Here is a 24,704-nt window from a genome sequence, read left to right on the forward strand (position 1 = left end):
ACCCACGCCTGAAGCGACCAACACCAACTCTCACTTGAAGATTCAGGAACCCCTCTTGGGCCTCAACCAGCATGAGCTGCATTCCTGTCTCTTGTATCCGAGAGTCTTGACTCACAGGACCCTTTCTGGGACAGGACTCCACAGTTTACAAAGCCATCTCAGCCGCATCAACCCTGTGACTTTAAGAATATGGCCAGGACCCGGAGCAACCAAAGACCCGAGACGAAAATAAACCACCCAGCTCATCCGGGCGTAGGCTGGCCTGGAGTCCAAGCCCCCTCCCCCGGCACCTGCCCACTCACACAGAAGCTGCAGGAAATCTGGTCGGGAGGCGGGAATTCTGGCAGGGAGACCATCGGGGAAGAACTGGGAGGGGGTGTCTTAACTGCTCTTGGGGGAAGCGCGAGTGCTGAGGCCAGGGAGCCAGAGACCAATTCGCTCTGCAGACATGGCTCTTGGGGAGGACCCGGTGCCACCCAAGGGACAAACCCCAGGGCAAGGCGGGCCAGTCGCAGGGCTGGGAAGAGGAGCGAGCTTCCCACAGAGGGCACCAAAGGCACTCCCAACAGGTCGAGCCCATGACGAGGACCAAGGACCAAAGGCAAAAGCCACCAACCTGCCTCCACAGCTGCCAGAGGGTTGCATGCCCGCTCTCTCACCCAAAGATCAGAGAGGGAGGGTCGGCAGAGGGCTGCCTGGGCGACACCTGGGAGCCCTGCCCTTGTGCCTCCAGCACAGGCTCCTGGAGGCCGCTCAGCCCCGGCTCCGATTCCCAGCTCAAAGCGCACCTGCTGTGCCATCTCAGGCAGCTCACCTTCCCTCTCTGAGCCTCAGTTTCTTTATGAGTAAAACAGAGAGAAGAACAGTGCCTGTTTCATGCACATCAGGAGAGAATTACGTGAAGTCACATACCGCATAAGCACTAGCCAGAAGAGAACGCTGGCACCGGCCCCCGTGCCAGCGAGAGCTTGCCCAGTGCCAGGCATTGTTCTGAGGGCACCTCACGATGAACTCACCTCGTTCCCACACCACCGGGCCAGGGAGGTGCTAGAATTATCATCACTCTGCCAGTGCGTCACAGGGAGGTGTAAGTCAGGTGCCCAAGGTCACAAAGCCAGGGGATGGTGAAGACGGGGCAGGAAGCCAGGGCATCTGGCCAAAGCCTGTGTGGCCCAGAGGCTCTCCTCACGTCAGGATCGTTATGAGCGGGACTTGGGGTGGGGGCCGGGGTATGGGAGGGGGCCCAGCATGCGCTCTGGACCCCTGGCAGCCTCAGGGTCACCGGCATCCGGTGCTGCCTCAAGAGGTGGAAGCAACGCCGACCCAACCAATCCAGGAGGTCCCCAAGGGGAGCGACAGCCACATGCACCAAAAGCACACACTCCCAGGCTCCAGAAGCCCCCAGCCCCCAGGACCCCCAGCCCCCACCTGGGCTCTGAGCACTGGTCCAGCAGCCAGGGGCAGATCCTACAGCAGAGACTGCTGGGAAGGATGGCCAGGACCCCTGGGCAGGCAGGGGGACCAGAGGAGACAAGGCAGGAGAAGTGGTCCCCCCCATCCAGCACGCTTCACCGTGTGACCTCAGCCAAGGAAGAGTCCCTCTGTGGGGACTCATGTTTCCTCATCTGTCAAACAAGGGAGAGGACTCACATCCACAGGCCCCGAGCGTGTCTGCAGAGTCCACTATAAGTCACGGAAGCTGAGCTCTCAGGGGCGGGCCCGTCGGAGACACGCTAAGTCGCTCCCCCAGGACCGAGGCCCCTCCAACCAGCCCGCAGCTGCCCTCCAGATCTCCAGGAGCCGCCACAGCCTGCTACAGACCCCATGTTCAACCGTGCCAAAGCCCCTTCCAGGGCTCTATGTCAGCAGAGGCCGGTATGCATGATCTGGGACCCTAAGACCCACAAGTTCGAGTCCCAGCTCCACCACTTTCTAGCTGTGTAGCTTTGGACAGGTCACCTAACCTCTCTGGGCCGTGGTTTTTCCCCGTGTTAAGTGGAAACAATTCCTGTACCTACCCTCCCGGGACTGCTGTGTAAAGAACCCCGGCCCACTGCCTGAAAAGGAGCCGTTCAACTAAGGTCTGCTGTTACCATTAATGATAAAGACGACGTTACTACCGTCCTCTGCATTACAGGAATTTCTTTTGCGTGAGCGCCAAACCGATCGCCTGGTCCTTCCCACCCCCACCTTCCAATCAACTGGCCCCTCAGGCTCTTCCACAACTTGACGCCTACACTATCCCCCTGCGTCCCACGGGCCGGCCACAGTCCACACCCGTCAGCACGCCTGAGCAGAACAGCCACAGCCGCCCTGAATGGGCTGACCCTTCCTGCTCCCGCTCCCAAACCCAGGTCTGCACACACGTGGGAGACCGCAGAGGTCCCCACTTTTCAGACAGGAATGCCGAGGCCCAGAAAGAGAACAGGCCCTTCCCGGCAACACCCACATCCCGCCTGGGAGCCAGCGCAGGGCCAGCGGCGGAACAGGGAGGGAGGCCCCACGGGCCGGGCCGGGGCGGGGCGGGGCATACCCGGTTCTCGTCGTAGATGATCTGCACCAGGCTGCGATGCTTTGACTCGATGGGTGGTGGCGACACGGGCTTCTCGGGCTCTGGGGGCTTGGCAGCCTCCTCCTCCAGCTGTTGCTGTGGGAAGGGGGAGAGAGCGGCGGTGAGCACCCTGGCGGGCGGAAGGCGGGAGGGAGCACCCCCATGGTGGAGGGGCGGCCCCGCGTAGCCCGGCAGGCCCAGTGGACTCGCACAGGAAGTCAGACTGCTAACCATTTCCTCTGAGTCACCAGGGGACCCCGAGCCCTGGAGAGGGCCCCACTGGGCAGGGAAGGGCCCAGCTGCCGGCTGTCAGTGGTGCAGCCAGCCCTTCTCGGTTCGAATCCCGCTTTGACCACCTAGGAGCTCAGTCGGTGAGCGAGAGCAAAGCTGCCGAGCCGTGCTGGGCAGCCGTTTCCTGGTGTGTAACACAGGCGTATCACCATGCCTCCCAGACACGCTGGTGCATGTGCAGCCCGGCTGGGGGCTCTCGGCAAGCCCGCGGCCATCCTCCTCCTCCTCGCTCTAAGGACCGTCTCCATCGGGGGAGGCTGCGGACCCTGCAGCCCAGCTGTGCACACTGGAACCCTAGTTCGAGGACTTCCTCGCTCTCTACGTGGGAAATGGCTAAAGTTCTCTCGTGTGGAGAGAGAATGGGGTCACGTTCCTCGTGTGGAAACAAGGGATACTTCGCGTCCGCCACACAGAGCAGATACGAGGGGTAAACATGAAGGCCGGAGCGGGCGTGGGACCGAGCGAACACCCCCGCACCCTCCTCGGCCTGCTGCTCTACATGCTGGACCCTTGTCCTCCGAACACCGCAGGGCATCCCTTCACGCCGCTGTCCGCCTGCTTCCGCAAAGGGAAAGTGAAGACCAGACAGCTGAAGACACCGGTCCGAGGGCACCCAGAAGGCCAATGCCCGGTGGCACAATCTGAGAGGGCCTCCAGAGTGAGAACACAACACCGCTCTGTGCTCCTAACGCACAGCCTACCCACGACTACGGACCGCGAGCGAAACAATATAAACTCAAAAAGGCAGCCAAGACGAGCCACGCAGAAGGAGCCAGACAACCCAGGCCTGGCTTCTGTGGGCACCCGGGCCTGGCTGGTAGAGCCAAGCTGCCTCAGTCCCACAGTGACCCCTGGCGGCAGCTTCCAGAAGGGCAGCCAGGCCAACCCTGGAAATACACACACACACACACACACACCTGGAAATACACACACACACACACACACACACACACACACACACACACCCCAAATTGATCAAGAGCTGCTCTGAGCCACCTGGCTTACAGCCACAGTCACAAATATGTACACATGACCTGTGGCTGCAGCCCCATCCCAGAGCCAGGCCTGAAGGAACCAAAGTACTCCCATCTTGCCCTTGGAAATGCTGCCTGACATCAACCAGGGCCTGGCCTCCATTCAGGAGGCCGGAGTCACCATCTTGGAAACCCACCTCTTGTCCCCCAGGTCAGGGACAGCCGGCTAAACCTCAGGGACCGGCCCAGCTTCTGGGCCATGCTCAAGTCCCAGCTCTTCCCTCCAGGAAACAGCCCTGATGCCCTCTTAGAATCCACCAGCAACCTGGATCTCCTTCCACAGCTGCCTACAGGACTCTGAGCTGGCTTGACCTGCTGCCCACAGTGGCCGGGGGCCACCCTTGACCCTACCCGAAGCCCACGCTTCCTTACCTAGAGAGGACCCAGTGTGACCCTGCTTCCCCCAGGGGCAACCCAGATGCTTCTCGGGGTCAAGACGGCATCGCACGGACTCCATCAACCGTTTCTACCGAGTGCCTACTCTGTGCCAGCACTGCGCAGAGCGTGGCCGTGAGCAGCAAGACGAGGACCCCACTTTCACACTCGAGTGGGAGAGGTCCCCAGGGGAACAAAGCAGGATGTGTAGTCCCTCAAATGGTGACGCCATCAAGAAGACTGAGGGGACAATACAGCGACGGCCCCAAGAATAGATGCCTTAGGCTCAGCAAGCCGCCCGGTGTCTGTAGTACCCACGCGGCTCCGCCACTGTGTCTAGAAAGCAGCCACAGACAACACGTATGAACGTGACTGTGTGCCAATAAAACTTTATTTGCCAACACAGGCATCAAGCCCGCTCTGGCTGGATTTGCTGACCCCAGGATAGAGGGTGGCTGGGGACGAGGGCTCCTGTGAAGGCCAGGAGGGCCCTGCTGTGGATGGGGTGTCTGAGTAGAGACCTGAACATGCCAAAGGGAAGCCTAAGAGGATCCGGGAAAACGCAGATCGTCGATTAATTTTATATCAATTTATGTTAAAAACTAAACCATAAAATTACCACAAATCTCTATGTTAACTTCTCTTTGGTCTCCGTGATTACCATAAACATGTTTTTACCACATGACCCCGTTCCCACCTCAGAACGCTAGCACGAGCTGTCAGTTCCATTCCCGTTTCACAGAAAGGAAACTGAGGCTGGGGGAGGTGACTGTTCTGAGGCAGAGCTGCGAGGCCCCGCCCATGCGGGCTCCAGGGCCACGGCAAGGGTCAGGGGGTACGTGCAGGGGCGAGAAGCACAGAGAGGTAACCGCCCTCCTCACACCACTGGGGACCGGCAGAGGAAGATCGGAAACCCGGGAGCCTGGGCTGCGAGTCCCGGCCTCGCCCCGCACCCCGGGGGCCGGCTGGTACGGCAGCCACCTGAGGCTCCTTCAAGGGCAGGTGTCGTTTAATTCAAGCCACACTAAGCTGGAAGTTGAGTTCCTCACCGCACATGCGCATGGCACGCGTGGCTGGTGGCTACCCTGGTGGACCGCACAGACCCAGACCTTTCCAGTCCTGCAGAAAGATCTGCGGACAGCAGTGCACCGCACCGCACAGGACGCCGCTCTGACCCGGGGGACGTCGCAGCAGGAAAGCAGCCGGCACACCGGCCCGGCGCGAGCTCCCTATCCCCGGCGCTCTCTTCTCCGGCGCCCCGCCCCCGCCCGCCCGCACCTGCTTCTTCTTCAGCTTGGAGATCTGCTGCTCCACCATGGTGATCTCCCGGTCCACCCGGTCCATGTTCTGGATCAGCTCCTCCTTGGAGAGCCTCGGAGGCACCAGCTCTAGCTCAGGGTCGGCGTGCGGCGGGCTGGGAGGGGACACGGGCTCCAGCTTGCCTGCCAGGCTGCGGTCCTGCAGCGGAGGGAAGAGGAGCAAGGCGTCAGCGCAGGGGGTTCCCCAGCCGGCAGGCCCGGCCACACTCCCCGAGCTTCCAGCGACGGCAGCTTCAGGCCCCGGCACACAGGACGTCTACCCTGACAGACCCCACATCCCAGAAGTGGGACTGCCAACCAAGCCCACCCGCCCCCGCCTTTGCCCATCCTTGGCCTCCTGCCTGGGGGAACCCAGCCCAGCCCGCTGCCCACTCCGCAGAGGTCAGATCCCTTATGCCCTCCTATATGGAAGTTTTCACAAGCTCCCCTCAAGTCGCAAAGCCCTTGCCTTCCCACAGCAGGCCTTTCTCTTGCTCCACCAGCCTGGCCGCGTCCTCCCACGGAACCAAACCCCCAAGAGCAAGCATGGAGACCCCCATGTCCCAGCCCCCAAGGCCTGGCCCCGGCAGACCCTCCATGAACATCTGATCACAGCACTCTGTCCGAATCGGCAAGTTACAGACGTTCATAGAGACCAACACGAGAATCATAGGAACAAGCCGCAGAGAGGCACAAGGAGCCATGGGTAGCAGGCGCGGGGCTTCCATGCCCTCCTTGCCAGGGACCGGTCTTTTTCTGCTTTTCCTTCTTGGAGGATTACTCTTTGTGTCATGAAGCCGTTTTCAAAATTGGGTTAAACAAACAAGGGAACACTTCATTGGGCTGTGCGCCGACACTCGTGCCAGCGGAGGTTTACGGAGCACCTGAGCCGTGCCGGGAGCACCCTGGGGAGGAGGAGGTTAAAAACAAAACAAAACCCAGTCCCTGTCTCTGGAGCGCTCACGGGCGAGGGCCCAGGTTCAGATCCCAGCCCACTCAGCCACCTCCCAGGGCTGTGACCACAAGCACGTCAGGGACCTGCTCCTGCCTCAGCTTCCGCATCTGTACAATGGGACGATCCCGGCTTCTCTGGCTGCTGTAAGGCTGGAAGTGTCCTGTCCTCAAACCCGCGCTCCAGGCCTGGTGGCCGGCATGGGCAAAACCCAGCCCATGCTCGAGCTGCTCAAGGCCACGCCGGCAGCTGCTGGCAGCAGAGGCCCCAGGAGGAGTTCCAGGCCGCCGCCTCCCTGCCCCCACGGCAGCTGCGCCCAGAGGACAGAGGACACATTATTTCCTGGGGCAACTGCAACCCCAGGGGCTGCCAAGGGCTCCCCATCTCAGAACTGTCAGAGGCTGTGCCATCGTGCATCCACCCCCCCCCCCACGCAGACCCTCACGAGGCCCGCGTGGCCCGATGGTCCTCAGGATGTCATTGGGTTTGCCTTCTGTCCTCATTGCTTTACTCTAAGACGTAGAGAGAGCTGGCGTCGGGGCTCAAGACCTTCCACCCAGAACACTCAGGGGAGGGGCGCCTGGGCGGTTCAGTCAGTCAAGCGACCCTGCCTTTGGCTCCGGTCATGGTCCTGGAGTCCCGGGATCAAGTCCCGCATCCGGCTCCCTGCTCAGCGGGGGGTCTGCTTCTCCCTCCACCTCTGCCTCTCCCGGCTCACGTGCACGCATATTCGCTCTACCTCTCTCTCTCTCGAATAAATAAATTAATTAATTAATTAGAAGAACATTCGAGAAATGCAGAAAAGCCCCAAGTCCTTCCACCACGTGGCCTCCACACGGCTCAGGCCGTGTCCACAGGGAGGCCGCAGAAACCCAACCTCCCTGCCCGTCCCCGTCCTCAGCACACCCCGCCGACCAGACTCCCACAGCAGACCTGCGGGGGCTGCCACTCTGTCCCACTACACAGACGAGCAAACTGGGAATATGGAGGCGCAGGCCCACGAGGGCTCTAACCCAGTGGCCAGCCAGGTTGGCAAATCAGCTCAGGTTTGCATTTTGGACTCTGTCCAACTAGTCACCCACCACTGTGTTGGGAAAGCAGTCACAGACTGCCTTCCAAACAAAACCAAACCAGCCCAGGACCCCCTGAAATTAGTGGCAAAACTGCGTAAAAGAAAAATTCCCTAAGAAAAGCACTCAGTGGGCTTGGGACCCTAACTACATCCCAACAGGAGGACCTGACCTCACATACACCAAACCAGAATCAGCTCATGTGCTCCAGCACCTGAGGGCCTTTGCACAATCCATCCCCTCTGCCCACAACAACCGACTCCACCTCTGGGTCAGCTGAAACTCGACTCCCCTTCCCATGCACGCCCCCCCCCCACTCCCCAGCCCCTAACTGAGATCTGCCCCCTCCTCCGTGCACCCAGGGCACGTGGCTGGTCTCTCCCCCCAGACTCGGTCATGGCTCAGGGTTCTGGAGACAGAAGGTGGTGGGTGACGTGGGTCCTGGAGCCCGGCAGCATTATCTGCTGTGAGAGACACCTCCCCTCCCCTCTCTGACCTTCCACCAGGACCAAGAAGGAAGATAAACAGAACCCCGACCAGGAACAGTCCTCACGAGCAACACCAGCAGAAAGAAATTCTATCCCAGAGCTGGCAGGGTCAGCGCAGGGCTTAGATGAAGCAATTGGCTACTGCTGGGAACCGCTGGAAAAGTTGCTGGAAGCTGCCTTAAATTCTTCATGGGTAAGGCCTGTCTTCTTCAATGTGTTCTTGTCACTTGCGGTTCAGGCATAGCAGCTTTTATTTTCACCAAAAATGTACAAGTAGCTTTTATGCTCACCAAAAATGCACAAGTGGGTCCACCCATGGCTGAACAGACCAAAAAATGTGGATCATCACAGAATGGAACACGATCCGGCCACAAAAAGGAAGAGAAAGCCCTGATCGGTGGCACAACGTAGATGAACCTTGAGAGCGTGAAGCTGAACCAAAGAAGCCAGACTGAAAAGACCACGTATTATAGGATTCCATTCATAGGAAACATCCAGAACAGGCAAATCCAAAAAGACAGAAAGCAGACAGGTGGCTGCCAGGCACTGGGGAGGAAGCAGGAGCGACTGCTAATGGCTGTGGGGTCTCCTCTCCGGGTGTGAGAACATTCTGGAATTAGTAGAAGCAGAGACTGGCCAGCATCGTGAAGGGACTAAATGCCACTGAACCACGCACTTTCACACAGTTAATTTCAGGTTATGGGGATTTCACCTCGCTTAAGAAGACGATGCACACCCAGGGGCAAAGAGTGCTTTCTCCATAACTGAGTTTTCCAGGAATGGGACCAAGGGAGCCTGGCTACTGGGCCTCCAGATGGTTCTCCCGATGGCTGTTGGCCTCTTCAGCCCAAAGCCACAAGAGCAAAATGACAAACCCATACCCAGTCGGTCGCCAGGTAGCAATTGGCACTATTTTCCCCATCAGATGCTCTTGGTGTAAAATTCAGGCCAACACAGAACAGAAAACTCATTACTCAAAATTAAAGGGCAGCAAAAGCCCTGTGGCCAGGGAGGTCCCCCTCGTCCCAGCTTCAGGCAGGGTCAGAGCTGGCCTCGGGCACTCAGAGTCCACTCTGGAGTCACAATGAGGGGTTCCAGGATGGACAAGGACCCCACGCACAGGCAAGGAAAGAAAAGAAAGACTATGGCTAGGAAAGTAGAGGCGGAGGGAAAGCTCTCCCTTTATGCTGTCCTTGTACACGGGAAGAGGAAGGGCTGGAGTCGCAAACTGCCTTCTTGTTAAGGCATCAAGACCACACAGAAGATGGCAGACCAAAGAGAGGGACAGAGATGGGGACCTGGTGACATCATGTCACCTGGATCAAGTTGTGCCTGAAGTCAACAAAGCCTGGATTCCAGTTACATGAGCCAGGACTCATTCTTAAGTTAGACTGACGTGGGTTCTCTGTCCCTTTCAGCCAACAGAGGCCCAACAGACAAAGAGACTTTCAGAAATGGTTCCACGTATGATGACTCTAAACTCACCTAAAACAAAGTCTGATGCATTCCAAAGGAAGCCTGATACCACAAAACTCCAGAGGCTCAAGGGCAGGGAAGCATTATGAAACAGAACGTTTTTATATGAAAAAGGAACACAGCTGGCGTTGGGGGGCAGGGCAGGGCTGTAAAAAAAAAAAAAAAATCCCACTGAATTCCTGTCTCATGCAGACAGCTGAATTCCACAAAGCAGACGCAAAAAAACATCTGAACACTTTCAGAGTTGTGTTCTCCCCTGGCTTCCTCCCTTGCCCAGAATCTGTTCAGACTTTCCAAATGTTCTTATTAGCAAGCAGCCTGAAGCAATTTGGTCTAGGCAGGCTCCAACGCTGGGCCCACTGCTCCCCCGACCCCCAGGGTCCAGGAAGAGAAGACAGAGACCCAGGGACAGAAACAGACACAAAGACTAAGACTCCCCAGGGAGCTGCATGAAGAGGGAGAAGCAGAGGATCACAGGGCCGCGGAGGGCACGGGGAGACCCCCAGAAGAACCAAAGGCCTGAAGGCTCTGAGCCACTATTCCAGGGCCCAGACTGGGTGGGCGGCTGAGGCCTGACGGGGTCTGGCCAGAGACAACTGCCGGCCTGTTCTCTGGGCAGAACTGGACAGAAGCAGGGGGCACGACCCACTGAGGGCTCCAGTCCCCAGGAAGGAAATCAAGGTTCCCTGAAATGGCCCTCAGCCTGGCCACTTGACATGGCCCTACGCCCCTTCACACATAACACCACTCGCCTATCGTCCAAGACCCACTTACAGAAATAGCTTTCTTAATGGCAAATCCCTCCCAGGAAACTGCGCAGTCAGGAAGCAGGGGGAGGGCACAGACTCAGTGCCAGGGCGGGGATGGCGGGCACTGGGAGGATGGAGGCAGACGGCCCGCTAGGGGCACCAGAGGGGAAGCCCTCGGCAGGACAGCCTGGTGGACCGGGGTAGGCTGTAGACCCAGGCTGTCTGGCCTTCAGGGCCCACTTCCCAGCAACCATACAGGACGTGTTTTTCCCCCTCAAGCTGGGGCCCCTTTATAAGAAATACGGTCTGTGATCACACTTCACGGGGCTGGGAACGTGCCACGGAACCGTGCTCCCACTCCGCACGACCTGGCAAGCCCCCTTGATGCGAACTACCATCGCCACTGCCACCACGGGAACACCCCTTCTGGGCCAGCCCCCCAGTAAAGGACCCGCCTCGGCGAGGATCCCACCATTCAATCCTAACCAGCATCAGGCAGAGAAGACGATCCGGAAGGCCCAAGTGGGCCACTTCCATCTCCTGGCCTGGCTCCCCCTGCCACCCGTGCTGCAGTAAGAGGAGCGCGGGCCACTCCCAGCAGCCGGGAGGCTGTTAACCAGTTAACCCGTGTCCCCACAGTCATGAAGAAGCCGAAAGGAAACACTCAGCCCGGGCAGAGGTGACATCCGTCACTCAGCTGGCCAACGATGAGCGTGTTACATGGCCCCAGTCCCTGTGCCATCCCGGGCAGTGGCAGTACAACAGCTTCCAGGGCGGCCAGGGGACTGGCTGGAATCCCTCCCTTGGCACCTCCGTTGGCTTCCTCTGTGTAAAATGGACACCAAAGAAGCTTCCGGCCTCAGTGGTCCTGAGAGTGACTGAAACAGCAGGACCTCCCAGACCAGCATGCCATAGGTGCTTAAGTGATGCACATGCTCCGGGTACCATCTCAGCTCGACTTTCCGTTCTAAAAAGGAGTCGAGCGAAGGAGCTCCTCAGGGCACGGGAGGCACGGTGGCCCCGTGGGCTGGACACGCCCGGGGAGGTGTGGTCCATCTCCAGCCAAGCAGCGACCCACAGAGCCAGCCTCTGCCCAGCCTCGGCGCACCCTGCCCTCAGTCCCACCTCCCAGCCTCTTGCCCCAGCTGTGCCCCAGCCCGCCACACCCAGCCCTCACCTGGCGCCCAGTTCAATAGCAGAAGAAAACGCAGATCACCTGGCATCCCCGCCCGGGGCGTCTTACCTTGGACAGGTCGTCAGAGCCCCCGGGCTGGCCCGCAGCCAGCAGGGGCGAGGGCCGCAGCAGGGGGTCGGGCAGCAGCTCCAGGCGAGGGCGCTTGCTCTCGATGAACTCCATCTCTGACTTGCCCAGCTCCGGCAGGTAGGAGTGGGACTCGGGCCGCAGGTGAAGCTCCTGGGACCTACGGGAGGCAGGGACATGGGGAATCACATCTACTAACCTCCCGCTGGGCGCCTGCTGAGCGCCACCAGCTCTAGGCCCCTGAGAGACAAGTGCCCCCCTGGGGAAAGGCGCACCGCGAGGCAGCACTCAGTCACAGACCTGCCTCCCTGCGCGCCACCGTTTCCTGACTGTTTACAGGAAGAGGACGGAGTGGCGGTTCCCTGCTCCCTCATCGCTGAGCGGGGCCTATGACCAGCGGCACCAGCCCTGCTCGGAGCTGCTGACAAACGCAGGGTCTGAAGTCCCTCCCCAGACCCAACGAGTAGGACTCTGCACTGAAACGAGAACCCCGGCTGATTCGTGGGCACAGCCAAATCCGAAAAGCCTTGGGGGTCCAGCACAGATGATATAACACACATGTCGCATCTATACGTCACCCACCCCAGGCAGCCGTTGCTAGCCAACCACGGCGCTCTGGGCTCGGGCTGCCTGGGGCAGAGATGGGAGCTGCCCAGCCTCATCCCTCCCGACCGGCTCTCCTTAACCTGCTCCCCAGTCTGCAGAGGACAAAACTGACCCAGAGAGGACACGTCTGGCCCGAGCGCACACAGCCGAGCCAGGATCCCAGACTCCACCTCCAGCTCCTGCTCCTCACTGGACAAGCCTCAACACTGCCCCTGCTGAAAAGCTTTTCAAGTTCATGCCCTCCCCGAATGCTCCAAGCACATTCTCACCTCTGGACCTTTGCACATGCTGTTTCCTCTGCCTGGAGTGCCTTTACCCAGCTCTCTAGATGGCTAGCTACATAATGGACAAGTCCCCCTCCATCCTGGCCAGAGAGGTACTACCTACCCCCACCCCGGAGGTCCTTCTGGAATTAGCCTGTGTGGTGTTTGTGTGCCTCTCCCCTGGGAGACTGCAGGCTCCCTGGATCCCCACTGTGTGTCCACAGCCAGCATGTGTCAGATGTCAGGATTCTGAGCATTAGTGCTGTTATGATCTAGCATCTCCGAGTCCTGCTCTGACCTTGGTCCTCCCCTCCCTGGGGTCCCCATCCCGCTGCACTGGCTCCTTCCCTCCTTCCCACCTGGGTAGAAGGAAAGGCAGGCCAGCCCAGCATTGGGCACATGCCTCACCCGGCAGCTGAGGGACACAAAAGGCCTCAGAGAAGAGGGGAGGACAAAGGGAGGGGGGAAAGGGGGCTCCCCAGGTGACCACTGGTGCCAGCATGTCCCTCACAACCAGGACCCCCAGCCTTGCCCCCCCACATCTTGGTGGCCAACCTCTCCTGCCTAGGCACGTAGCCAGAGACCACTGAAGGCCGTGGTGGCTCTTCCGTGCTCACCCCTATCTTTGCCCCAAGTCACGGCTACACCAGGACAAGGGCGAACACACAGCCCGACCGCCCCCCATTTCACCCCCTGCCGGGCCCTGCTCCAGCCCAGACCTCCGTTCCCCGGCAAGAGAAACGAGGCTGCAGCTCCGAGCCAGGCAGTGGGCCAGCCTCTCCTCACCTTTCATTCCCAGGCTGGAACTCGGACAGCAGGGAGGGCCTCCGCCGCTGGGGCTGGATGATGGAGCCAGGAGACAGGTGGGAGGTGTAGTCACGGGGGTGCGGCTGGTACTCGAGCAGCCCGACGTCCTGCAGCGACAGGCCCAGGAAGAGCGTGAGCGAAGGCGGCTCAAGTCACAGTCACGGGCACAGGGGGCCAAGTCACGCACTCCTTGCCCAGTGCTCGCTCCTGAGCAGGACCACGGGCCACGTCCACATGCGGCTCCAGAGGTCCAGGGTGACCAGAGGGCATGCCTGGGACCGATCACCAGCTGACCTGCACCACTTGGTGGGTGCGTGGCCTCGGTCCCTCACCCCTGCCACCCAGCTCTACGGTTACACCCTCTTTCTGGAGGAGACAGCCGAGCCCACAGGTCAGCAGAGAGCTGGAAAAGCCACAGCTCGCCTGTCCACCAACCGGGCACTAAGGGAGTGGGGTACGCACTAGACAGCGCCAGCACCGACGGCCCGGGAGGCTCACCGGCCAGCTTGGAGGACAAAGTGCCGCCGTGGGATTCCCGGGTCTGCTCTGTGGCAGGAAAAGCCACACACGTGTGTCACATACAAAAACTCAGACCAAATTCAGAACAATAAACCGCAGGCAAACCGCCCCCCCCCCTTCTTCAGGAAAATGCCACCTAGCATCTGTGACCCTCTGGGGAAAAAGACCGAACGATAACAAATTAGACATACCCGGACTGTCAACTACACTCTGGTCTGAAACCCATTAAAAGATTTTTTTTATAAAAAGCACAGACGGGCGCCCGAGTGGCCCCATCGGCTAAGGGCTGAGCTCTTGATTTTTGACTCAGGTCATGATCTCAGGGTCCTGAAATCAAACCCAAGAGGGTCTGCACCCTCAGCAGGCGTCTATTTGAGATTCTCCCCTTCTCCCTCTTCCTCTGCCCCTCCTCCAACTCGTGCTCCCTTCCTCTCTCTCAACTAAGTAAATAAATCTTCCCTAAAAATGTAAAAAGGATAGAAACAGGTCTTTCAAAAGAGGAAACAGGACTGGCTTCACACTGTACCGACCCAAATCGATGAGCCCTGCCTACAACACCCAGTTCTGGGTACAACAGTCCATTAGTGATGTCTGACACAGGCGAGGCCTGGGAAGAACGGCACCGTCAGTGACTTATTTTCTTCTTGGCACCTCTCTTGAGTCTCCCAATTTTCCGTAAAAACCTCCTCATTCTTCTGTTGTTTGTTTGGTTTTTTGTTTTTTTGTTTTTTTTTTTTTTTTTTTGCTTTTTCTAAGCAGTTATTTCTGCAAACATCATCAGATGGTACCAGGCATCTGGTACTGGGAACGTATGTGTTTCAGGCCCTCCAGACCAAGCATCCAATGGAAGAGGGTGGGCGGCCGAAGGCTAAAGCAGGTGAGTAAGTAGAATGAACAGGGACCCCATCAACTTCAGAGGCTGGAAACGGTGAGCAAGAGAAACGTGGGATAAAGCTGCATGGCGCCTCGGGCTGGAGGGGGCTATCCGACACTCAAACCTTCTGAGACTTGGTTTCCTCATCCTTGAAGCAGGTGCCTGACTGGGGAGGAGGCCTCTGTGCCTCCTACCACTCACCCCCCACCCTTAACTCTCCAAAGAACTACCCCCCAGACGAAGGGCAGCTTCCAGAAGGCAGACAAGGGCTCGGCCTCCCTGTACCCCATGAGGACGTCTAGCACCAGGCACCAGGTGCTTGGGCAGGGCGGCGGGCGGGGGGAAGGAGGGGGAAGAAAGGCCTCGAGCGAGGGAGTGCAGGCCTCTGGGATCACACTGGCAAGGCTGCCAGGCAAAGATCTCGCGCACACGTACAGAGGTGTGAGAAGGAATCAGCAGGCTTTGCAGTCTGCCAGGAGGAAAATTTTCTCCACCCGGCTCTTTCGCACAAAAGCAAAATGAGCAAAGCGGCAGAGAGACAGACAATCCAATCCCCCGGGAGAGGGCCGCAGCAAGACAGTGCCAACAACTGCCAACGGAGGCGGGAAGAGGCACACGGGGCCCTCAGTGGGGGTGGGGGGGTGTAGAGAGGCCGCTTCACACACTTTCTGGCCTCAGTTTCCCAGTTTAGGAGATAAGCGTGACTGGCTTGTCTGCAAAGACCCTCCAAGGAGCATCCTGGGGCCACTTCTGAAGGGTCCTCAGTAAACGCCACCCCAGGGCCTGAAGCTGGTCTCCAGGGCTGACTCCCAAGGGGGTTTGGAAGTCCCACAGGAAGGCAAGAATTGAGGAGACCCCGAGAGAGAAACGGACCCCAGGCGGGGTTCACTGTGCTCACAGGAGACTGGACACATCAGGCACGTGGGCTACCAGCCTCCCGGCCGCATCTCCGAGCGCGAGAACTCTGCGCGAGTTAACGAAGTAGTAACAATACCCAACATTCATACGTTGCCTGTGTCCGCCTGTCCCTGAAAGCTTCTAACGTACCGAGTAACTTAATCCCCGCTGCAGTGCACGAGGTGCGTACCGTCCCACACCGACTTGAGAAATCAGGTGCAGAGAAGTTAGGTGACTTACGCAGGTCACACAGCAGGGAGGGGAGGTTCTGAGACACAAGACTGGGTCAAGCTGGCTTCCTGCTGAGGGGCAGGGAGGCGCGGGGGCCGGTCCTGAGCCCACCCCACATGGTGAGAGCAGCAAACCAGACTTGGGGAGAAGAGGCCAGGCCTGCCCTCACCACGAGCTCCCAGAGCTGCTGCTCAGAAAATCAGCGGAGGAAAGTGTCTCCAGGTGAGGCCCCCCCACACACACACCTCTGCTGGCTTCTCCCCAGCCATAGAGCCTCTGAACTGGGAATTGGGGCTCGCCAATAAAGGGTGCCCCTAAAACTCCCCGGGAAGGCGACATGAGGCTGGAAAAGCAATCCGGCCAGAAGAGAACCCCATCCGGCACGTCCCTGCCTGGATCCTGGGGGGGCCCACAAAGACAGAAGGGCTGGGGCATCCGAGCCTCGGGTCAAGTCTAAACCGGGTCTGGATTCTGGGAGATGTTTGAAGGAGGGGTGAGGAGGAGGATTTTCTTTGTGGCTGTGCTAAGAGGAGGGGGGGTGTTCCTCACTGGCCCCCGGGATAGGGCTTCTCACCCCAGAAGGGACTGAAGAAACATCTGGAGCTATACGTGGCAGGGAAAGGACTCCTGGGTCCCTCCTGAGGAGCAGGGGCTACGATCAAGACAGCTCCTACCTTAGGGCCTTTGCACGTGCCGTTCCCTCTGTCTAGAACATTCTTTAGCCACGTTTCCCCATGCCTGGCCCTCTAGTTCCCTCCAGGTTCTGACTCCAATGTCAGCTTCTCAATGAGGCCTCCCTCCCTAGACTAGACTTCCATTAGGACCCCCACAACCTCGGCCCTCTCTCCCTCCTCTTCCTCTGCTCATTGTTTCCCCACGAGTATACCACCTGCCCGAGGCCGGGATGCTTCTGGTTTGCCCACAGCCCCGTGCCCAGGGCCTACACACGTACCAGCACATGGGGTGTCTAAGAAGTCCTACATGAATGAATGAACTTTCCAGCACGGGGGCTCCCGAGAGTCCTCCTCAGGAGGCCGAACACCACCCCACCCCACTCCTCGAGCCATCCCCAAGCACCCAGAACCACAATGCGGGAAGGGCCACACAGCTCAGGGACAGAAACTGCAGGCAGCCCTCGGGACACGGGCAAAGCTCTGGTTCGCCACCACCGGCTCCCAGCGGCCTATGGGTGTCCATATCCCCCCGTGGCCCCGGCAGACGCCTGGGTCCCCGACCCTCCAGCCAGGGCAGCGCTGCTTCAGGCTCAGCCACAACCAGTCCCCGCTCCCGAGAGCCAGGGCACAATGCTGTAAGCCTGTAGTCCGGCGTGGGGCAAACGGCATGTGAGACAGAGGTATCCTGCCCACGAAGGGACTGACAAGTGCCGATCCAGGGCAGGAGTCAGAAACGGGGCCCAAGGCCAAAGCCAGGCTCGGCACTCAGCCATCCCTCTGCAGCTTGGCGGGCTGCTGCCGAGCCACGAGGGCAGCAGAGCTGAGCAGCTGTGACACAGACCAAATGGCTTGAAAAGCCTGCAATACTCACGGGGAAGGTCTGCTGACCCCTCCTCCGGAGGGAGCGTCCACAATGTGGGAAAGGACACTCGCGCTATGTTGTCATAGTAACAGCACCAGCGTCGAAACCATCACCATCATTACTTGGTATCAACATGTGCTAATTCCATCCAGGCACGGGGTGAAGCCACTGCCCATGTCAGCTAATCTGAACCTCGGAATCCTACAGTTACCTTGCTCAAATAGGGGGGAAACTGAGGCACGAGGCGGTAAAGCCACGTGTCTGAAACCCCATGGCTAGAATATCATTAAGGCAGGACACAAATGCAAGTCGTCTGGCTCCAGAGCCTGTGCTCTTAACTGCCCTCCTACACTGAGGCACAGAGAGGTTAAGTAGCTTGCCCAAGGCCACACAGCAGAAAGCGTAGCGCTGGACGTCAGACCCTGCACCTTCTGGCTTTAAACAGTCCTGCAGCACAAGGACTACTCAAGTCCATCTGGACTTGGAGGAGAAATCCTTAGGGAGCCCGATAAGAGGCGAGGCAGGGAAGCCAAGACCGGAGCTGGAGGGAGCAGGGCACAGAGAGATCCCGAGCGAACAAGCAGCTCGTCTTCAACAAGCAATGGGCGCTGTGCCGAAGTCAGTGTCTGACTCAGGGGGCTGAGTGCGTGGTTGAAGTGTCAGGGGAACAGTGGGCTTCCCGCAGCCTTGGGGTCCAGGCCTCCGCCTGCAAGCACGCCTGGAATTATGCCTCCCACTGGCGCCGTGCATACCACAGCAGGCAGCCTGGAGGGGGTGGGCCAGCGGACAGGACAATTCCCACTGCCCTCAGAGTCCAGGGTCCTGCAGCCCCAAAGACAGAGAGGCCTTCCTTGGGGCTCCTGTCACCCTGCCAGGAAGAAAGAGGACTGCCGAGTGCTTACTGCGCACCCACACTGCCCGGACCACCTTGCGAACATCCTCGCCGAGGCCCGGACCCGCAACTCCGCAGCTCCACACTGCGGATCGGAAAACTGAGCTTGCCCCACGGGGCTAAGGAAGCAGCCGGCATCATCCAGCGAGCTGAGAGGAACATCTGGAGGTTCTAGACTCCAGGGGGGACCGGCCATCCAAGCAGCCCGGGGCCCAGGGCATACTGAAAGAGGCCTCTGGAGCCAGGAGGCACTGCCCTGAAGGTAACCTTCCAGAAGTGTGTGTGGGAAAGGACTGAGCCCCAGGAAGGTCACAGGTCACCGGGCTCAGGTCCCTCCCCTTCCTCCCAACTTCCTGCCTTAGCTACTCCGCTAGGAGCCAGGACACGGGGCTCCTGCCTGGCTCTTCCTGTGCCTTGACTTCTCCTCTTTCACACTCTGTCTTCTAGACTCAAAAGAAAGGGGGGCATCTCATAAACCCCGCCTACAAAATGGGCTGCTGGAAAGAGTTAGAAGGCATGGGGCTGTAATGGGGGGAGGGGGACAGTCTCCAGATTACAGACCCAGTGCTGACCTCCTCCCAGCTAAGGGCAAGTGGCCTCAGCTGGAAAACATGCCCAGGACAGCAAGAACCCCCCCAACCCCCAACCCCCAGGGTGCCCAGAATTCTTCTTCCTCCCTTTCAGGTGATAAGCAGAGCTAGGCCACCCCAGCACAAAGCAGGGTGGCCGGGGACTGCGGGGACCCCACAGCCTCCACAACACTCCGGACAGACATGCCCCACCCCACAGCTGCCCCAGGGCCCCGCTCACCCCCGGCCTCAGCCTCCTGCCCGGAGTGGGTGGTGACCACTGGGTCCCGTCCAGCCACATCCTGCGTCACTGACAGCCCAGCGGGGGAGGAACAGGCGGTGTTATGGGTCAGCCAGTGACCCCAAACAACTGGGAGAGGGCCCAGCTGAGCCAAAGGGCAGGAGGGACGGCAGGAGAGCAGGGGCTGCAGGGACCTCGGGGAAGGGGGTGGGAGTGCGGTGGGAACCCAGCAGGAGGCGACAAGACCAGAGAGAAGCCAGAGGCCTCTGCCAGGGCTCCTTGGGCAGCTGCAGGAACTGTGACAATAACGAGGAATAAATATGCGGACGCACCAGGAAGAGCGTGCGCCGGGCCCCGCCATGAACACTTACCATCGTTGCATTTAATGCCCATGAAAAGGTAGGAGACGGGTGCTCTCATTAACCCAATTTACGAATTAAAAACTGAGGCTCAGGGGCGCCTGGGCGGCTCAGTGGCTTAAAGCCTCTGTCTTCGTTTCCGGTCACGATCTCAGGGTCCTGGGATGGAGCCCCGCATCGGCGGGCTCTCCGCTCAGTGGGCAGCCTGCTTCCCTCTCTGTCTCTATCTGCCTCTCTGCCCAACTGTGATCTCTCTCTCTATCAAATAAAATAAAACAAGTAAATAAAAACTGAGACTCAGAAGGGGTGACCACTGGGCCTGGTTCCTCCCCTATAGATTGGGAGCGTACAAGGCCCACCCCAGGGTGACCGGAACAGCCAGGGCAGGCTCTGCACAGAACGTCTGTCCTGCCCTATGTGCCCAGTGAGTGAGAGGCCACGGTTTTGTTGTTGCTTCTGGTGATCACAATAAAGGTCACGGCACTACATGGCAATAACTCGCTCCCAAGAGCATGCTCCTGGGCCCTGGGCACACAGTAGGTGCTCAATAATAGAGGCACCCGTGACAGGGGTGCAGAAGCCTGAAGCTGAAGCCGACCATCTCCCAGCCGTGTCTCGCCTGAGGCTTACGGTTTAATCTTCTGGCCTCAGTCCCCTCATCTGCAAAATGGGATAATAACGCAAGATGCTCTTTCCCTGGGCTGTTTGGGAGACTCTGAAGACTCCCCCGGGGTCAAGTTCTTGTTATAGGACTCCATAATGTGCCCGGCTGGCCCTGAAAAGCATCCATGGGGCCCAAACCCTCAAGAGGCCACTGGGTTCACATGCTCCTGGAAAGGCCCTCCCACGCCACTTCCTCTCTTCTGATGAGGAGGAACCACGCCAAGCTGTACACACGCATGCACACACACACACACACACACACACAGGCCAGCAGAGCCAACCTCTCCCCAACTGCAACTGCAAGGCCTCACACACACACACACACACACACACAACACACCCCCCGCTAAGCTGCCAGTTGCTTGTACGGGGAGGCCCAAGACCCTGAGAGCCCTCTGGCAAGCACCAAAGACGTAGTACCCAGTAGGTGTCCAATAAATGCCAACAGACCAGAAGCAAAGGCCCATCCTTACAGCCACACACAGCTAGAGAAACAGGCAGGAAACGGGGCCACCGCGAGGGGACAGTTTAGCAGAGCTGACCGAGGGCGCACAAGCGTGCAGGCCGGCCAATGAGACCACTTCTGCCTCCCCACAGGGTGGTCAGCCCCGAGAGAAGGGGCGGCTCCTCGGTGAGCAGAACCAACACCCCGGTCTCCAAGTCAGGGCTTCAGAAACGGGATGTGTTCTGAGGTTCATCCTCGCAGGGCCCCAAGCATCACCACAGTGAATGAGCTCCAGAGCCAAGGCTCAGGGAGCAGAGGGTCTCCCAGCAATGCCCACCCACCCCCCAAAAAAGCAAGAAGGGGCCCAGGGGAGGCTGGGCTGCCAGGAAACTGTATTCAGCAGGTGCCCCATGTTTGTATGCAAATTCCCCTACTGGCTCTGAAAGACAGAGATCCCAGCTCAACCTGGCCCCAGTCTCCATCTTCCCAGCTTTCAAATGGGAACTGAGAGATTCAGCAAAATTCCAGATGCCAGTGGTCTCTGCCGTGGCACCCCACGTCCCCTCGGGGGACACAGGGAGCCCTGGCTGGCCACCGCTGGAGACACGCCAGCCCTCATGCAGACTCGGTGAGAGAAGGCCCCAAAGGTGGCCCCAGGGACACACACACCCCTTACTTACCGTGTGGGGCCGGGCAATCTGCACGGGGTAGGAAATGCCATGGGGCGGGTAGCGGGGCTCAGTGGCCCTCCACGTCTGCGCCACAGGCTGCGTGGATCCCGACATGGTGGTGAGTGTCCTGGGGCTCTTGGGCCCCACTAATCTCTCAGTGGTCACTAAGGTTAAATGCCAGTCCTTGTCATCTGGTTGTGGGTCGCCCTGTCACAGGCACCTGAGGGAAAACCGGAGAAGAAACAAGATCAGCCACAGGGCAATGGCCCTTCCGGGGACCCTGGTGGGGCCCGCTAGTCGTTCTTTCGGTCCCTGAGGAAGGGCCAGCACACAGGCACTCCTCCATGCTGCTGGGGCACTCCCTGCCCACTGACAGCGGGAGACGCCACTGGCATGGGAGGGACCACTGAGCCACAGGCCAGGCCAACTGCGGCCACCAGAGCCACATCATGGAAAGCCATGACCCCACCCCCAACCAAGGCCCTCACCCAGCAGACACTGGAATCCCCGCTCTGGGGACGCTGCCCCCCACCAGATGGCTCCCAGGCACCCTCAGGCCCCTGACCTCTCCCTGTGGAACCCCAACTCTGTGGGCCCTGCTTCACCCATCCCCAAAGGGTCCCAAGGGTCCCCCCCACTCAACCTCACCTCATGGAACCCCAAGTCTATGGTGCCCACCCCCAAAAGGGTCCCAAGCCCTGTCAACCACCCGAACCCACCCCAGGACCTCTGCGTGTTTCTGAGTCACCAGTGCCAAGTTTTCCGAAAGCACCCAGTTGTGGCAGGCAGCTGAACCTGTCCTGGGAGGCACGGCCAGGGTGAGGCGCACATGAGTGTCCTGGGCCGTGGTGGGCAGGGTCAGCTCCAGCAGGACCCAGGTCACAGTGGGACCCCGCAGGCCTGCCTGGGCCTCTCCGCGACCCTGTGCAGGAGCAGAGCTGGGAGTGAGGGGTTGGGCAGGGGCAGTGAGGGGATGGGGTGTAGGTGGGGGAAACAGCTAAGGACACGGGCAGGAGCCAGCAGGGCCCCAGATGGCTGCTGGGGGCCGGGGAAACACTGCCTTCCTCGGGGGAGAAACCACCCGAGTCTCCAGGCTAGAACGAATCTCAATCAACAGTCCGGTGTCTTTATAGGTGGGGAAACTGAGACTCGGGAAGAAGAAAGGACTCAAGTCAAGGGAGCAAGGAGGCCCCCGGTCAGAAGCAGCGTTTGCCTGGAAATCTCTGGGGGCCTCCATCCCGCCCAGGATCCATCTCTCCCTCTCCGGCCGCGGCTTCACGGGCCCGCGAAGGTGACCCTCAGCTCCGCTGCCCAAGCCCAGAGCGAGAGCCCACCCCACCCTCAGCGGCCCCTCAGAAAAGTGTGTCCGTCAGGCTCCGCCACATACAGCCCCATCCCGCAGCCTAGGAAACCCCAAAATGGCACAGAGCCCCCGCCCTGGATGCCCTGGCGTGCTGGGGAGGGCTGGGGTCGCATCTCCCTCGATCAGCCAAACAGAACACACCTCCAGCTCCCCGTCACCTCATAGCCTCCCTCATCGCCCTCCCCTGACACTGACGAGGTGGACGCCTCCTCCGAGATGGACGCCTGGACCTTCCACCGGTGACCGGCCTGGTGGGGGTCTAATGCGAAAGAATGCTGGAGGGAGGGCGGAGATGGCAGGGGTCAGAGGAGGAAGGAGACCCCTATCTGGGGGCCTAACTGTGTCCCACTCCCCACCCCCATCTTCCATGGCTGTAGACTAGGCAAGTCCTTTCTGGGAGCCATCCTCCCTCCTCGGGCTCCAGGACTGGTCACGGGATCCAGGTCGGACCAATCAGATTCCTGAATCCCCTGGGCCAGGGATTGGTTCAGAGATGGGCATGTGACCGAAACTAGGCCACTGAGAAGCAGTCTTGAGAGTTTTGCTGGAGGAAACCAGGAAGGGGCGGGGTGCTCTGAGGCCACCTCATGGCAGGTGCCTGCCCAACAACGACACCAACCGGCCAGAGGACGGAGCTGAGGGTGGAGAGAGCATAGTCGGGTCCTGGAGACAGCCATGCCTGAAGGCAGCAGAAGCCTGCTCCTTCGTTCAGGAGAGCTGAGACACTCCTGTGTGTTTTGCTTCGCCAGCCCAACCTGGGTTTCTGTCCCTTGCCACCACAAGTTCTGACTCACCCAGCGAAGAAAGGAGTCAGGGACCTACAAGCACCTCAGGAAGTTCCCTCGTGGGCTTGTCCCAGCCCACAGGAGGCACCGTGTAATTTTTATGAGCATAGGAACACCTGCTCGGCTAACACGCGCTACGAGTGTCGCTCTCACTAGAACCTTCTCTGTACTGGCTCTAGCCGGAGGTGGGAGGGGTGGAGGGGGTTAGTAATGCTTTAATGTGGGGAGGGGGAGGGACCTGCGCTGCCAGTTCCCACCAAGGGCAACGGGGCATCTGTCCTGCAGCCCGGAGACAAGCAACTGGTCTTGAGAGAGGGGCCGGTGTGGCCACTGCTGCTGGACCCCCGTTCCAGAATTCCCACTGTTCCAGTTCATTCCAAGCCCAGGAGACCCCCCCCCCCACCATCCAATGCAGCGATGCAAATTCTAGTCTGCTCTCTCTGGGCTTTCAGCAGCTGCCTCCCTCTCTCCGAGGGGGTGAGGCCAGCACGTTGGTGGGGGAGACGCGCACACTCCTTGCCCTCCTTCCAAGAGCACCTCGGGCAACTTCCAAATCTCTATTTGATTCGACACTGCAGAAGGCGGCCGAGAAGGCTGATTTTCCCACAGCCTTCCTGATTGCCGCCTCTGCCAGAGGCTCACGAGAGCGGTACACGTGGGCTCCAGGAGCCGGGGAGGTGACACCTTTCCAAACCAGCCCTGGAGAATCCTCGGCGGCATCCCCACCCCCGCTCACGCCAAGGCCAGGGTCTGGCTGGCTTCCCACTCCCTCGAGACACACGGTACGTCCACCGCCAAGCTTGGGAGGGCTTCAGCCATCAACAGGTCACCCCAGCAGCTCCCTGACAAGTGTCCTCCTACGCATGTCGTCTCCAAAGCCAGGGGACTCTGGCTTTCACCACGAGCTTACTTAAGAAACCCAATTTCCATCCCTTTCAACCTCAGTCCCATTTACTGCCAGCTCAAAAAAAAAATTTTTTTTTTTTTTTTTTTTTTTTTAAGGAAAACATTTTGGCGGTTCCTCCGAAAGTTAAACATAGAATTACCAAATGACCCAGCAATTCCAATCCTGGGCACATACCCAAAAGAACAGAAAACTGGGACTCAAACAAATGCATGTATACGAGCGTTCACAGCATTATTCGCAACGGCCAAAAGGTGGAAACAGCCCAAAAGTCCACCAACGGATGAACGGACAAAACAATTGTGGTCCATCCATACAGTGGAACATGATTTAGTCACAAAAAGAAATGAACCACTGACACAGGCCACACCACAGACGAACCTCGAACACATCATGCTAAGAAAAAGAAGCCGGTCACAGAGGGCCAAGATCGTGCCTCGGTCCACGTCCAGGAAGTACCCGGAAGAGGCAAACCCGTAGAGACAGAAAACAGACTGGAGGCTTCGAGGGCTGAGGGGGTGAGCAGGGACTGCC

The 24,704-nt window shown here is 59.3% G+C and overlaps 1 protein-coding gene across 1 annotated transcript in view; it reads right to left on the bottom strand.

Moving 5' to 3' along the window:
• The window catches only part of NCOR2 (nuclear receptor corepressor 2), a 207,269-nt gene that overhangs the window by 121,320 nt on the left and 61,245 nt on the right, over positions 1-24,704 (bottom strand). Inside the window, 5 exon segments of the mRNA XM_082698599.1 lie at positions 2,534-2,647; positions 5,530-5,709; positions 11,528-11,705; positions 13,201-13,328; positions 21,128-21,338. Coding sequence (XP_082554725.1) covers positions 2,534-2,647; positions 5,530-5,709; positions 11,528-11,705; positions 13,201-13,328; positions 21,128-21,232 — 705 coding nt within the window. The 5' untranslated portion in view covers positions 21,233-21,338.

This window comes from Mustela nivalis (assembly GCF_964662115.1).
Source record: "Mustela nivalis genome assembly, chromosome: 14".
Taxonomy (NCBI): Eukaryota; Metazoa; Chordata; class Mammalia; order Carnivora; family Mustelidae; genus Mustela; species Mustela nivalis.